At 37.0% G+C, this 16,134-nt stretch overlaps 1 protein-coding gene across 3 annotated transcripts in view; it reads right to left on the reverse strand.

Moving 5' to 3' along the window:
* Positions 1-533: 533 nt before the first annotated feature.
* ubr2 (ubiquitin protein ligase E3 component n-recognin 2) overlaps positions 534-16,134 on the reverse strand; it is a 140,724-nt gene continuing 125,123 nt past the window's right edge. For all 3 annotated transcript variants that reach the window (XM_043695713.1, XM_043695712.1, XM_043695714.1), the window contains 7 exons: positions 14,184-14,314; positions 13,678-13,786; positions 13,272-13,328; positions 13,091-13,168; positions 5,263-5,433; positions 4,824-4,925; positions 534-4,337 (listed from right to left, as the gene is read on the reverse strand). In XM_043695713.1, coding sequence (XP_043551648.1) covers positions 4,196-4,337; positions 4,824-4,925; positions 5,263-5,433; positions 13,091-13,168; positions 13,272-13,328; positions 13,678-13,786; positions 14,184-14,314 — 790 coding nt within the window. In that variant the 3' untranslated portion in view covers positions 534-4,195. The remainder of the gene's footprint in view (positions 4,338-4,823; positions 4,926-5,262; positions 5,434-13,090; positions 13,169-13,271; positions 13,329-13,677; positions 13,787-14,183; positions 14,315-16,134) is intronic.

A 16,134-nucleotide genomic window follows, 5' to 3' on the forward strand; every position in this document is an offset into this window, starting at 1 on the left:
ACTTATAATAACATTTGCAAACTATGGGTCAGTACAATGTGAATGAATCAGATGCCACATGATCAAACCTCCACATTCATGTCAAATAAAAGTTGGAAATTCTACTGCCATATGATGGGAAGGAAACCAGGGTGATCAGCTATCTGATTTTCTAAATGGCAAATAACCTGGTGTCTCCTCAGTAAGTTGGCTGGAAATAAAAGTGAAGTCAGGAGCTGCAGATGTAAAGCTATATCCTACCATAAACGCAACCCCTACAGTACCTAATTTGAATTGCCACAGCCAACAGTTGAATATCAGGACTAAATATCACCGAATTTCCACACATGTATATAATACACAAGATGTTTAATACATAGACCAACAATGGGATCCACTGGTCTGATTTTCCTGACAGCCTTGATAAATCAGAGGAAATTAACATAATTTGAATAATCTAAAATAGACTGAAAGATTCTCTGAAAAAAATCAATAACCTTTTATGATAAATACATATTTAATATGAAATGCATTATGAAGGAGGAACAAAAACCTTTCAACACCGAAAGCATTTATTTTGAATCTTGAGATTCTTTTTTTTTTTACATATAGTACATAGTACCAATTATACATGAATTCAACATATATTAACAGCCCATTTATTACAAGTATTCTCTCAAATACCGAAAGTATTCCTATTTTATAAACATTTCTACAGTGAATGTAAATACATGCTAAATGGTTCATGACAGGAGATTGCACAATACAAGTGAATATGGTTAATTTAAGGTATTAATAGGATAAGGAAAAGAAAAGAAGTGGGTGTGCTCTTTTTTCAACAATACATAGGTTAGCTTCAAACTAAAGATAGACTTCTCTCAGCTTTATCAGATTTTCATCTATATTTATAACAAGGTCAACCAACAATGGGAAAACAGAAGTGTTATTTTCACAGCAAACTATTTTAGTTGAATGGAAACAAAATTATCTGGAAGACCAAATATATGCTAATGTTATATCCAAATTACAGCACCTGCGTATTTTCAGGTTTATTCAAGCATTAAAAAGTCTTCCTGCATTGACTCTATGTAAAATAGAAAATCTCTAAAAATGGACCTTCCATTTTTGAAAGATATAGTAATGCATGAGATTGCATCTACTACTTTTATCAATACACAAGTGTAATTTATCTACTTCATATGCCAGTGGCATGAGGTCTGTTAAACAGATTCTGTGGTGGCCTACTGTTTACATGGAAATAGTATTAATCTTTGTTTGTTGATCTTAATAAGGTAGTCACAAAGGAACAATGGGTTTCAAGTAGCATCAAAATCTTTTCCAACAAGAGAATATATTTTAAGTAGTATTGAAGAACAATAAAGTTGAAGCGTTACTGGAACAGATATATTACTAGAGAATGAAATGGCATTATGATCCACTAAAAGCTTGAACCTATTTTAGAAAAACATAAAAGATGTATTAAGTTTATATGGTGCCTCTTAAGATTTTAATACACTACTGGATTTCAAGTATTGCATATATAAAATTTAGTAAAATGTGCATAAAAACTTTGACTGATAAGTAATATGCATCTCACATTAAGGAAAAACAAAAACAACTACCTTCAAAGATCAATGTAGAACAAGACAAGAAAGTGCAGTATTAGTTGACTGAAAATCAATGAATATCACTGGAAGATATAGAGTTGATTCACCTATTTTCACCAACTTGGAGGCCATTAAAAAATAAATGACAGATGTCCTCCTATTCAATTCTAACTATGAAGACATAAGCCTCAAGACATGAAGGAAATAACCCACAGGAGTGGTTCTTGAATTCAGCAGATTGAGATTTAAGCAAAGACGGGAATAAATTAACTGAGAGGGAATACAAGATTACAGGTATTGAATGGATAACTCCAGGACACTATTTTAAACTAAACCACAGCAGTTAGATGCTCAAAGGAATAAAAAGCAATTTAACTGACATAACTGAATGGATTATTAGTTAGGGTTGCAAATGTGTGAAATTCATCTGAAAAACTACAGAAGCTGTCATGTCAGTACAGTAGGATTGCTCTGGATGGATGAACTAAATGGCTTTCCTTGTACATATCAACCTTCTGAAATAACCAGAATTGTGAAGAACTAGAACCAGTATTTAGCAACAAAAGTTGAACTCACATGTCAAACAGTAAAGAATTAAACAACTTCCCTGGCAGACATATTTGGAAAGCTATGTTCTCAGGATTAAATTTTCAGGTTCTGACAAATTTATCAACAAAGTTAGCTAAAAAGCCACAAATTTTATGTTGTTATTTTCCTTGATCTTCATTCATCAATGCAAGATCCAATTATTATGTTTAGTGTTACAAGTCCAAATCCAGAACTTATTTTTTTTAGATTATTTAATTTTGGATGGCAAAAACAGCATTATTGAAAATAATTAGCCATATGTTTTGTGCTGAAGATTTCCATCATATCTTCAGCAGCTGCCTTTTAAAGAAACAGAATTAGTTATTTCCCCTTTGTTTAAATTGTCCATCTCAGGATGAAATACTGATGAAATGCATGAAAATTCAGAAAAAATATTGTAGCACAAGCAATCCAATATAATGGCTTTACTACTTCACCCTGAAGCAGGAGGATGTTTGTCAGATTTCTCACTTCCCCCAGAAAATTCAAAGTAACAATGCACATGAAGATCATATTGGTTCTGATAAATTTAGTCACATTTTGAGCAACAATTTTAACTGTCTACAACTCATTTGTAAGTGTCAAATGATGTGTTTGCACATTTAAACCTTATGCTGGAGCTGTTAACAGGAAAAGACTCTATTGAAGGCAAACGTAGTCACAAATATGTTGCTCATGTTCATACGCAAAATTAGTTTTAAATCAAATGAGTCTACCCATACAAATTAAGAATTCACAACATAAACAAGAACTGAATCCAATCCATATTTGACCATATTCTATGAAGTTGTCAAAGTTGTAACACAACTAATTCATTTTACTACATCATCAACAAAACAAAAAGGTATAATGAATTTGGATAATTATGGAGCAAAATCCTCCAAGATGCTGTGCAGACTATCTTACCTAAAATATGCATTTAATCATACTTATTTCATTTTGTTTCAGAGACATTTCTTTACTAGCTTCTACAAAGCATTGTATATTGCCTGAATAATTTACGCTTGAAACAATCCATGATCAACTCCAGCCAAAAACAACAGTTTTGCAAGGTACATGTTAACAAGCAGGTTCTGACTAAAGTCTGAATTGAATATCTGATAAAATAATGCTCCAGATAAGCAAAGACAAGAAAATTAAAACTAGAAGCATTTCCTCTTTGCTCACTATCATTCCTATTAAAAGTATATCTCAAGAAACCTCTAGTTAATTCTTGCAATTTAAAAAAAACACTAAGTTAACTGTCCTGATTACAGCCACTGCTTGCATACGACTTCTTTAAAAAATAAATTCATAGTAAACTGCACATTATAAAATAGCTTTATATATCCTTTAAACACATTTTACAATATATTTTTTGTAACACACAAATAGTAAGATCTTTAACACAAGTAGAACAGTGGCAAACTGCTCTTTTAGTCAAGGAAATCCTTTCTTATTCTAGTGACCACTGTATTCAAAGTTTGATTAGTTGACTGAAACCAGATGCACACCTTAAGAAAGCACATTCACAAATCGGTGTAAAGTGAGTAAACTACTATGGAATCAAGACAGAGAGGGAAAGCAAAAAAAGAGAGTTTCCAATTGAAGGCTGGCAATCTTTTCCAATTTGACCCAAAATTGTTCATGAGACATCACTAACTATAGAGCACAGAAACACACTTTGGATGTCTATATTGCATTACTCCAACACCTGATAAATAATTATGATTAAAAAACAGCGGCTTTGAAGATGTGGGTTTTATTATCCCAAAACGTTCCATCGTTGTGGAGAAAATTTCAAGTGCAAATAAAGTGAATGACATGTCTTTAAAATACGCACTTCACATGCAATCCACATTTTCATAATGACAGGTGAATAGATATGTAGCCTTTCTCAAAATCACTGTAATTCTGAAATAAGTGTTTCAAAATGGGTGGCCTGAGGTGTATTTCATTAAACCTGATCCTCTGACTTCTGGCAAGAGGACTTTTTTTTGCTTCAGGATGTGCCGAGTGCCTACAGTTCTATTAGAAATTAATCACAAGTGCTGCCAGTCGATGCCAACTAGTGTCTGATTTGCTTCTTGTGCATGACCAATCTCCTCTGTGATGCTATGTTGCTGCCACAGTTTCTGCAGCTTCCTGTACCGCTCTTTGCAGAGATGAAGGGGATTCCCTCGTCTGAAAAAAGCAATTCAAGTAAGATTACCATTATCAAGTATTTATTATTATATATTCACCTCCTTCACCTCAAGAAAAAAATATATAGTGCTCAAGAGATAAGCAGTTAGTCAACAGTATCTGGTATTCACTGAGGGATAAACAAATTCATTCACGTTGAAGCTAGTGTAGATGAAAAGTAGATTAATAACTATTTGACAAATTATTATTCCAGCCAATTAGTTAAAATTTGATGACTTGTACGATTGCAGAAATTCACAAAGTAGGGCCACATGTATCAAAAATATTCTTTTTTGGCATCATGATCAGGAAACAGGTGACCTAAACAGAATAAATCATACAGAATAACATCGAAACAAAAGACTACATGACAAATGTATGCAGGGAACTTTTGGAATATTTATTTTAAAACAATCTGAACTTATGCATGTTCTTTCACTAAAATGTGCAGCTCACATCTGTATCAAAAATGTTTTAACTTTTTACCTCAATCCCTGATCTGTCTCTCCATAATCATCAAGATAGGGTGGTGGATAAAAACACCCTTTCGTCTTTCCAGCCAGGAACAAAATCTGGCTTTCTCGAACTCTGAAAATGCACAACAACCATAACAATGTAAAAACTATATGCAATTTAGTTTATCTTTACAACGCACTGAATTTGGGGACAAATTCTTCTCTCCTCTATTAATAAAGATTCAAGTCATCAGATATTCTTATAATTTAGCTCTCTGACCAAAGATGAGTGAAACGTTGCCTTTCGGAATGCTAGAGTTGAATGCTAGGATTTCAGTGCTTCAATTCTGAGTTACTGCCATATCATGATTACAATGATTCATGCTTCGACATGATTATTACTTGTGGAACTGGTGAAGATGGAAGTGTCTCTAAGAGATTACAACAATAAGATTAAGGTTTTAACTCACCGCAGAAAAATTCCGACTCCACAACCACAAGTGTAGGTATGAGCAGTACAAGCCCCAACATCTTCTCCTTCCAGTTCTGTCTGACAGCAGTAGCTCTGAGAACACAACATGCCCCCACAGACCAAGCAGAGTGTTGGTGCCCGACTTTTATCCCCACCTGATTTTGGACATCTATTTCAAATTGTAAAGATAGTAGTAAATTTCAGCACAGGTGTCAATCACAAGTATAAACTGATGAAATTCACTTCTTGAAACTTTGATGGGAAAGAATATGAAATGTTATTTTCCTGTAGGATTAGGAGCTGTCTGCTATTTCAACCTCATTTTATGTTGAACTTGTATATTATCAATCTTATTTGGTATAGGTTTCCACAGTATAGCTATTAGAGGGTTAAGTCTAAAACTATGTGACGGGCTAATGAAATTGTATATGCATCACTTCCTGTGATGATAATGTCACACTACTTTGCTGTCTCTTGCAACTCAGAGGGAGATGAAGCCAGACTTAAGATACTTAAAAACTTTAAGCCTAGAAATTCCGAACAGAGTTAGAAACACCATTCTCAAGAGTGATTAGATAAATTTTCCTGGGCAGAGGCCTCCGTTTAGGAACTGAACCAGGAATCCTCAAATCCAGCAGTGGAGAACGTTATTGCAGAAACCACTCTCTCTTTTACACACTGAGTGCAGTACTCTTCAGAGTAAATGTCAAGCAGATGCTGACAGCTACAGTGAATGGGCATGTACATAATGTAAGTGAAGGGGTTAGGGTGGTAAGCTGGTGAGAGGTTAGAAAGGCAGGGGAGTACTGTGCAAAGAATCTGGGTCAGTCATGGAGTATGGTCCAGCAAAAGGATGCATATAGACTTGGGTGACAAAGAATGTTGGGGTCACTGCAAGGGATATGGGGCGGTAGGTATTCATTATACAGCCAGAAGTGCTAAGATCTATTTTGGCTCCTGCTTGAAGTCCCCAACATCACATAATATCAAAAAATAGTTGAATCTACTGGATACTACAAAGACGATGGACTTAGACAACAAATCCACAATTGTATGGCAGAGGGGTGACCCATAACACGCCATGTCACAAGTCACGATGTCTTAGTGCTGCTACAACAATGCCATCTAGCTGATATTGCAGAAAATTCTCCAGCTATATGCAGTGCATAAAATGCAGGTTAAATCTAACATGGCTTTTTTTGCCACATTAGTCTACTCTCTATCATTAGCAAAGTTTTGGAGAAGTGCTATCAAGCAGCACTTACAAAAGAACAACCTACTCATTAATACTCAGTTGCATTCCAGTTTCTGACCTCATTATAGACTTTGTCCAAAAATAGTTAAAGAGCTCAACTTCAGAGGTGAAGTCAGGCTGATTGCCCTTCATACTGAGGCAACATTTGACCATCATTTAAGCAAAATTGTAGTCAATGGTGATCAGAGCAAAATCTTTGCTGGCTGTCATCATACCTAACATAAAATGTTATGGGTTGAAGGTCAACCATCTTAGTCCAATGACATTACTGCAGTAGTTGTACAGGATAGTGTCCTGGGTCCAACCATTTTCCTGTTTCCTTCATGACCATCCCCTATTATCAAGTCAAAGGTAGGGATGCTCAATGCTGAATGTACAATGTACAGCACTACTCACAACTCAGCAGGTACTAAAGCAGTTCATTTCTAAGTGCAGGAAGATCTGGAGAACATCCAGACTTGCAATGATAAGTGGCAAGTAACACTTTTGCCTCACAAATACCAGGCAATGACCATCTCCAACAAGACAGAAGCCTTGACATTCAATGACATTATCCCCCAATCTCTTCGTCCCAGATACTATCATCTATTATGGTCTGAAATAATCCCTTAGATCTAATGGAATGAGGAAACAGGTGATGGATATATAAATAAATTCATTGGATTAGAATTGGTTGCATGAATATGGGAGCGAGTATTTGGTGATGGGTGTTTTATGGAGCATGGCCATCTGAAATAAAATTCTCAAACATTGTTTAAAAATTCTCACATATTGTTTAAGTGCAGTCCTCTTTCTGAGTATAACACTGGAAATTAGAATTACCAGAATCTGAGCTAGACTAATTATCTAAGAAGCTGAAAATGTGTTGCTGGAAAAGCGCAGCAGGTCAGGCAGCATCCAAGGAACAGGAGAATCGACATTTCGAGCATAAGCCCTTCTTCACACTCAAATCAAATGTCTTGACGATCAAGGGCACTTATACTTTATTTCTGGAAATCAGTTAATTTGCTCATTCTGAAGCTAACCAATTACAGCAGAATTGAAATTCAGCATTGAGTAATGGATTATGGGTGAGCTGCTTGATAATGCTGTCAATTAATCCTTCCTTCTGGGATAATGATGGGGTAATAACCATAGATAGAAACAGCCAAAGACCATAAGATCTGAAGAGTAGTGAAGACAAAAAAAAATTCCGACAAAGAATCACAGCCGAAATCTTCCAAGAACAAGATCACCGTTGCAGCCAAGTAGACAGGTGCTGTGCGTCAATACCTTGCAGAAATCCTGACCCAGCTAGCTCTATGGCAATTACTCTTGAAGCTGGAAACATGCTCCAAACAAAAATACCAACACCGATTTAGAGTTGAAGATGTGAAATTATTCTGATTTAGCTTAAGAGATTCCCAGGAAAGATTCAAGGAATGAATACATATTCAATTCCAGGGGTAACTACTAAGTTGATCCTCCTAACTCTCACCTCAGCATTGAGGCATTCCCAACTCTTCAAAGATGCCTGACACCCAACCTGGACCTGACCGCCAACCCCAACACTGACCTGACTCTCATCTGACTGCCTCCATACCAAAGATGCTCAAGTCCACCCAAATCTTAACCCAGCCAACACCCACAACTCTCCCTGACCTATCCTAAACCTGCAAATATTCCTGCTATGAGCAAATCAGGTAGTACAGAAGTGAGGGCACTGAAATTCAGTACAAACTTCTGATACAAACCATACATGGTCAAAAACCTCCATTTCCTGATGAGGGTTAATAGCAGGGAACACTACTAATGCTTGTCCTTTTACTGATCTTGGCAAGATTAACAACCCAAACAATGGACTGTAATTTCCTAAACAGAGCTTCAAACTGTTCCAAGTGTTCCTTCCAAGTTGTTGGATCATCAGTCTTATGCAAAAACATGAGTGGAAAATTCTAACTACTTTGATTTGGTTAAATGAGGTGCTTTTCCCATCATGTACTGAAACTCTGCTTTCAATTATGAAGGTTTCTCTGAATGCAAGAGACAAGTACATTATTTAACAGGATGATTTTCAAGTATCACATGTCTGGCTAAAGTTGCACACCTGGTTTGTCCAGACAGATCCCTCTAAATTCTGTCGTGAACCTGTTAGGTCTTTTGTTCTCCTGCCTCTAAATATGAAAACAGGATGTCTGACTTCACTAACACTGCCAGCTACCAGACAGGAGGTCATTCAATTTGACAACGTAAACCCCCTTCTGTTTCATTTTCACTATCCCTTTTTTTCTGTCTTTGCTACCTGACATATCTGTACTTGACTATTCTCATCCTTGTAAAAGCAGTAATACTGGCATCTAAACCCCTGATTGAAATGTTTGGGATCTGGCATGTTTGTTGATCCAGGTTTCATGGCTGTTATTGATTCGCCTGTGAGCCACTCTCAGAATATAGACAGGAGAAATTTTTCATGTTAGACTTTGTCCTCAATGATTTTCTTTGATTAATTTCAAAGACCTCTTAACTCATTTCCATAGACTTGAAAATGATTAAAACCAATCAACTCATTAGGGGACTTTTATGTAGTTCACAAAAGAAATTCCAGTCATTGCCTCAATCACAAGAATATCCTGGCCATAAAAAATGTTAACATACTTGGTTCTTACACATTTCTAAATATCCCGCCATTAGAATTTCATAGGCTATCATTACTATCTCTTGACGATAATTGGGTGGTCACATTAACTGCTGTACCACTTCTACTCTTCATTTGCAAGGGTGGCACGGTGGGTCAGTTGTTAGCACTGCTACCTCACACCGCCAGGGACCCAGGTTTGACTCCGGCCTCGGGCGACTGTCTGTGTGGAGTTTGCACATTCTCCCCGTGTCTGCATGGGTTTCCTCTGGGTGCTTCGCCTTCCTCCCACAGTCCAAAGATGTGCTGGTCAGGTGAATTGGCCAAGTTAAATTGCCCATAGTGTTAGGTGTATTAGTCAGGGGTAAATGTAGGGAAATGAGCCTGGGTGGGTTACTCATCAGAGGGTCGGTGTGGACTTGTTGGGCCGAAAGGCCTGTTTCCACACTGTAGGAAATCTAGAAGTCATACAGACAGATGTACAGCATGGAAACAGACCCTTCAGTCCAACTCATCCATGCTGACCAGATATCCCAACCTAATATAGTCCCATTTGCCAGCACTTGGCCCATATCCCTCTAAATTCTTCCTATTCATTTACCCATCCAAATGCCTTTTAAATGTTGCAATTGTACTAGCCTCCACCACTTCCTCTGGCAGCTCACTCCATATATGTACCACCCTCTGCGTGAAGTCTGAGAGTTGGTTTTCATTTCCTCATCAGAATCCTATATTTCACATAGTACCATGCTGGAATTCACTTAGTTTCAACTTCAATTTGAGCCAATTGGGTGATTTTACTGAACTCTGGATCAGCTTGTCGAGACAGAGGTTTTAGTGTGTTCATTTTTTTTTAAATTCAGAGGATACAGACATCACTAAGTGCATCAGCAATTATTGACCATCTTTTGTTCCACCAAGAAGGAAGGCCTTCATGAACTGCTGCAGATGACTGGGTGTAGGTGCAGTGTTAATAGGGAGCTCCAGAATTTTGATCCCACATATTTCCAAGTAAGGATGGTGACTGGTTTAGAAAGAGACCTGCAGGTTTTGGAGTTCCGATGTTTCTGTTGTCTTCGTCCTATAAAATGGTAGTGGTCATGGGTTTGCAAAGCACTAAGCAGCCTTGGTGAATTTCTGCAGTGTACCTTGTAGGTGACACTGCTGATAATGTGCATTATTTTTACAACTATTAATCAAGGTGGCGGCAGAGTACCAGCGTATTGTTTATCTACTCCATTAGCCTCCACTACTTTGTTTTTGCATTTTTCAATGTTTTTCAATTAGTGTAGATAACTTCAACTTCATCAAACTTTCATATAAAAGCTTCAGCTGTGAGCTTCTTCTAAGCAGGGGTTGCTTCTGGCAGTTTGAAATGGCTGTCTTTCCTGGTGTGTTGGTCTCCACCTGTGGAACGGTTGGCCCTGCTTTGAGATCTCAATGGCATTCCAGCTCAATCTTAATCTTCTGAGTGTGCTTCTGGCTAGGTGTTCCGATATCTTGGCATGTCATTTTATCCACAGGTGGCAATCTTGCCCCAGCCCACTGTTTGTTCAAGGGGCATTCTTGGCGACTGCTTTTCTTCGGAGGCTTTCAGCCCAATGGAGTGTCATCCCAGCGTTTTGGTTTTTGTCTTGTCGTGTTGTTCTCATCATGGGTGCTATTCTCATTCCAGCTGTGTCTATCGTCTCTTCATCAGCCTTCTTCGTGACCAGGAGCCTTTAAATGGACTTGGATGAACTCTGCCTTATATTTACTTTTGTAGCTTATGATTTTACCATGACTTCTGTCTTTAATATAGTGATATGGTAGGGTGATTTAGAACACTTTTCACTGTATTTTCCTTATAAAAACACATACGACAATAAATTCCAAATTCTGATAAAGAGTGTATTTTTTTAAATTCTTCTAGGAGAATTACTTCAAACTTCCAACTCAATCTTTACAGTCAAAATCATTTTGCTTTACCCTTGCAATTTATATGTGCCTGCCCAATCTGCTTTCAGATATTGCGATGCGGAGGAGCCGTTTTGGACTGGGGTGGACAAAGTTAAAAATCACACAGGTCCGACAGGTTTATTTGGAAGCACTAGCTTTCAGAGCGCTGCTCCTTCATCAGGTGGTTGTGGAGTACATTATGTAATTTCTTCATGTAAGTTTCAATCACAAGGATATTCTGGCCAGTGAAAATGTCAACTTACTTATCTCAAAAGTCTCAGTAACTACCAAATCCATTTTCATATCATAAGATGCAGTACACCTGGTCTTTCCTGTTATTGTTCTGTGTCAGCCATCATGGATGAGCTGTCAATTCTATGATACAACCAAGATGGGAGGTGTGCACTCTTGCTCCACAGATCACAACATAAAATATAAACTACATCACCAGGTCCCGCCCAATATGGACCATCTTATGCCTTCTCTACATTAGATTTTGACTGAAAAGATCCATTAACCAGGTGTTTTCAATAAATACAAAATTACCAATTTATTATAAAACAAAACCCATTCAATGAAAATGTAGAATTAGCTAACACTATTTGTGAAATGAAATTATGAATGTAAGTATCAATATAGATGATAAATGTTAAAAATACATGTGAACAATAAATAATCCAAAGCATACATTTCAAGTAATGGGAAAAGAAAAAGGTTTCTCTCTGGAGTGATTCACTTAAAAAGCACTTTTGGGCGTAATAGTGGTTATTCTTAAGTGTAGAATTTTTCTAAGTCTAACATTCTTGTACATTTGGTCAAGTGACTAATGTTGCACCATTTCTCTATCGTTTTGGTAGATCCCACTTGTTCAGAAAATACAAAATTGTTAAATTCTTACAGTCACTCTTTTAGAATCTCAACCAGCTTTTGCTTGATCTCTCAGTAAAGGTGTCTCTAAAACAGTAGACAAAAGCTGAGCAGCTTGTTCTGGAGCAGGCTTTTCCCAACTGAAAATCCAAATAGAAGTTTCAAAACTGCAGGTAGTATTCAATCAGGACAGCAATGAAATAATTAAAACAGTTATCTGCTTTCCCTCATGTGAGTTCAAACAATCATGACCAACTAGTGTGGTTTTCAACAATTACTTTGTTTAAAAGTGTGTTCAAGGGTATATTTCCATTGGGCTTTTAAAAACAATCCCAGAATCTCCAAATACTCAAAATGATTAATCTCTAAATACAAAAATGATTAACTATATTATACCTTCATCACAACAAACATTTAATCTACATCTATTATGTTGTATTGCATCATCCATTACGAAGCAGGCGCCAGTCTATTTCCCATGACTGTTCAATTGCATTTCATGGTTCAATACAAACTCTGGTCTGCTCTCTCCCCTTCTAAACCAATGGTGGGGACCTCAGGTGCAACCTCAAATAACCAACCCATTTGACACTTCTGGTTGAAAAGGGGCGAATATATTTGAGCTTGCTTTTTGTTTTAAAATCACACGCTATGCACTGTCATTATTGAGACTGGGAACATTCACAATGCCTCCTCCAGTGGTTGGTTGCCCATGACTGGATGTGGCAAGATTGCAAATCTTTGATCTCATTTGTTGGTTAAGGAATTACTCAGCTCTGTTGATAACATGTTGCTTCTGCTGTGAGTGTATATGGTGTCCTGCGCTGTAGTTTCATTGGGTTGACACATCTCATTTAGATATATCTGGTGCTGTTCCAGGCATGCTTTACACATTTGTATCTTAGGCAAAGGTGAGCAAATTAAGTCTCAAAATAGTTTTACAAGGTGCATGCAGCCACAAGCAATATCCTTGTTTTGGTGGTTTTAAAATCGAAATGCGGAGACAACTATGCTTCTTTAACCTTGTTCACAAAACTTCACTATAATAAAACTCAATGACTCTCAGCGTAATAAAATCAATTTCAGCAGTTCATGATTCAGTTTACAACAGATCATTATTAGATCCAAATACAAAGATGATTGCGTACTCACGTAAAACAAGATGCTCGGTTTATGAGGCAACTGTAATCATCAGGAAGTTCAATTAATTTGTTTGGCTCCCGAGGATAGCTGGAACAGGAGTGAGCAGAAGGTAAAAGAAACTTAAATAAGAATATCATTCATTTGCCAATTTCATTATATCTGATCACAAAACCACAAGGTAGAAGCCTACCTAATCGCAGTTCTCTCTCCTTTCAGAAAGCTCTGCACTTCCACAACACCACACCATCTGCAATTTTAAGATTTTATTTTACAGGCATGTTAATTTCCAACAAACCCCATATTAATATACACAAAGAATCTCTGCAATTGCATAACAATGGATTTATTGTCAAATCTAATCATTTTCTAAGGATGAAAAAACTAACTCACTTTCAAAAGAGAAAGCAGATAACATTTTGAAAGGAAATTTTCATGTGTTACTTGTAAGATATTATAAGTAATAACTGAACTCATAATAGAAGTTTCATGGCGGTGAATGTTATTCAGTTGAGGCAAGACCAGTCATTCAATATTTCAGGATCACGCAGATTATTTAACCAACATATAAACAATTACTTCTTATGCATGAATTTTACCTTTGTATCAATGGCTCAATTGTATCATTCTCAGTTTTGAAAAGACTCATTAGATTTGTTGGGAGGGAAAGATAGCAGCATAACAGTTCAAAGTGGTGTGGTCCATTCTCTGAAATTGAATCGAACCAGGTTTGCTGTTAAACTCTGTACTTCAATACTATACAAACATTTCAATATCATAAAAGCTTCATTATTTTATAGGAAGTTTCCTGATTTTAGCAGTTTTCACCAAGTATTGGACGAAAAAGGATGATTATGGTTTTGGTAAAACTAATCAAGTTGTATGAATTACAATAAAGGATTAAATGTTTTGTGTATTTGAGTTAGTAGCACTTTAATTTTGCAGTAAAGGATTAAAAAAAAGGATATTTGAGAAGTATTTTGCAGTGTTTATCTGAGAAAAGGTGGAAAACATGTTTTAATACATTGACAAAAGGCTTAATCTCAAAGTGCAGCGTGTGAAGCAAACTATTCCAAGATGTAATTTGTATTCTGAAATCAATTACCTTGCAGTTCAACTGGTGCTGGAACATTATTTAGATAATGAAAGAACAAGGCTGAACATCGTAGATAGGGTATTATACCAATCTTGATATATTGCCACAGGTGCCAACCTGAGGTCATGGAATTCAAGGCACTATAGGAGGTAAAAAATAGAACTATCAACGCTTTGAGCATTCCCAAAAAAGTGCACTTTTGACTGAACAGTTTAGTAACATGTAGCTTAGTAACATGTGGCACTGCATTCACGATGTAATCAAATCTTAATTCGCGATTCATCTACAGTCTGTTCTGCTATAACACAAATTGTCTGTAACATGATTGAAGAATTTAGAACATTTGCAGAATGCAAACTTTCTTTACCTGTATTGGCTATAACGTGATATCACTCCCATTAGTTTAAATGGTGCTGCTATTACATGGTTTTCTTATAACGCGGGATTGTACAGCAATGGAACTATTGCGTTATATCAGAACAGACTGTACTGACAGCCTTTTCTGTTGCAATCTAGTTTCGATACATTCAAAGAGGTTGTTTGAGTTTCAATTATACTGAAACCTATTTGAAAGAAACTTGCCTCACCAAACGTGCTTAGAAAAATCAACTATGGTTCAAACCAGGAAGAACAAATTATTATTTATAAACTATTTGGTACAAATTCCATTGGTTGATGGGTTTTGTTATATTTGTTTAACATTTCACATGCAACTTTGCCTCTTGAAAATCAAGCCCAAATAAAGTTCCATCGTAATGCATGCAATCGCAGAATATTGTGGCATGGTGGCTCAGTTATTTTCACTGCTGCCTCAGGCAACTACAGTTCGCATATTTTCCATGTCTGAATGGGTTTCCACTGGGTACTCCTGTTTCCTCCAACTGATCAACATGTGCGGGTTAGGTGGATTGGCCATGCTAAATTGCCCATAGTATCCAGGGATGTGCAGGCTACTTGGATAGTCATGGGAAATGCAGTGTTACAGGGATTGGGGGGGGGGGGTTGTGCGTGCGTGGTCTGGTGGGGTATGCTTTGGAGGGTCATTGTGGACTTGATGGGTCAAATGACCTTCTTCCACTCTATGATTGCAATGACACTGAAACCGGGAGAATATCCCAATGGGATCGGTTGTTATGACTTGGGACAAGTAAAGATCTATTTTGAAGTTAAGAAAATGCAGAGAATAAAGCCACAAGATATCATAAAATAACAAACTTACAAAAAACAAAAAAAAGCTTACATTCTAACATCGAGAATTAACATGAGATAAATATAGGTTAGGAAAAGTGATCAGATAGTCAGCAGAACACATCAAAATAACCAATGATCAAGACAGACCTCAGAAATTTCATAGCAACCTTCTCCAGACATTAGTGACAGGTTTAGGCATCAAGCCTTTTTATATTTCACAAGGGATTACAATTCTTCATCTTGATGATCTTGGTTTGAAACTCCTTTAAAAGAGCCGCTCCATCATGGACGGCCTCAATGTCTGTACTAATTCTGTCTGATCACACCCCTTTCCTGGGGCTACACTGCCCTGGATTCAGGACACTTCATTCAAACTTATTCAGACCCATCTCCAAATTTTCACCAAGCTAATTATGCCTCAGGGTTTTCCAGAGTTCGATTTTTGCTCAGTTGGACCAAGTTGCTTCTGTCTGCCTCTTTGCCACAATGCCTTACCAGTGGGGCCAGCTGCCTGTTAGCTTTGAACACCTCTTCCTTAATCTTTTGTTGCTTATAATGGCATATTAAAAACCTTCCAATAACCACACCTCCACCACCGTCGTCCCCCCCCCCCCCCCCATTGCTTGTTCTTATTCAGACTCCAAAAGTGAATCACATCCTAAGTAAACTGGCAATATGGAAACCCTGTCTACAATAAGCAGAACAATTAAAGCCCAGCCATGTACTTTCATAACAATCTTTGTTTCATTACCAAAGTGTTAGAAAAGAT

This window comes from Chiloscyllium plagiosum, chromosome 9 (genome assembly GCF_004010195.1).
Source record: "Chiloscyllium plagiosum isolate BGI_BamShark_2017 chromosome 9, ASM401019v2, whole genome shotgun sequence".
NCBI lineage: Eukaryota > Metazoa > Chordata > Chondrichthyes > Orectolobiformes > Hemiscylliidae > Chiloscyllium > Chiloscyllium plagiosum.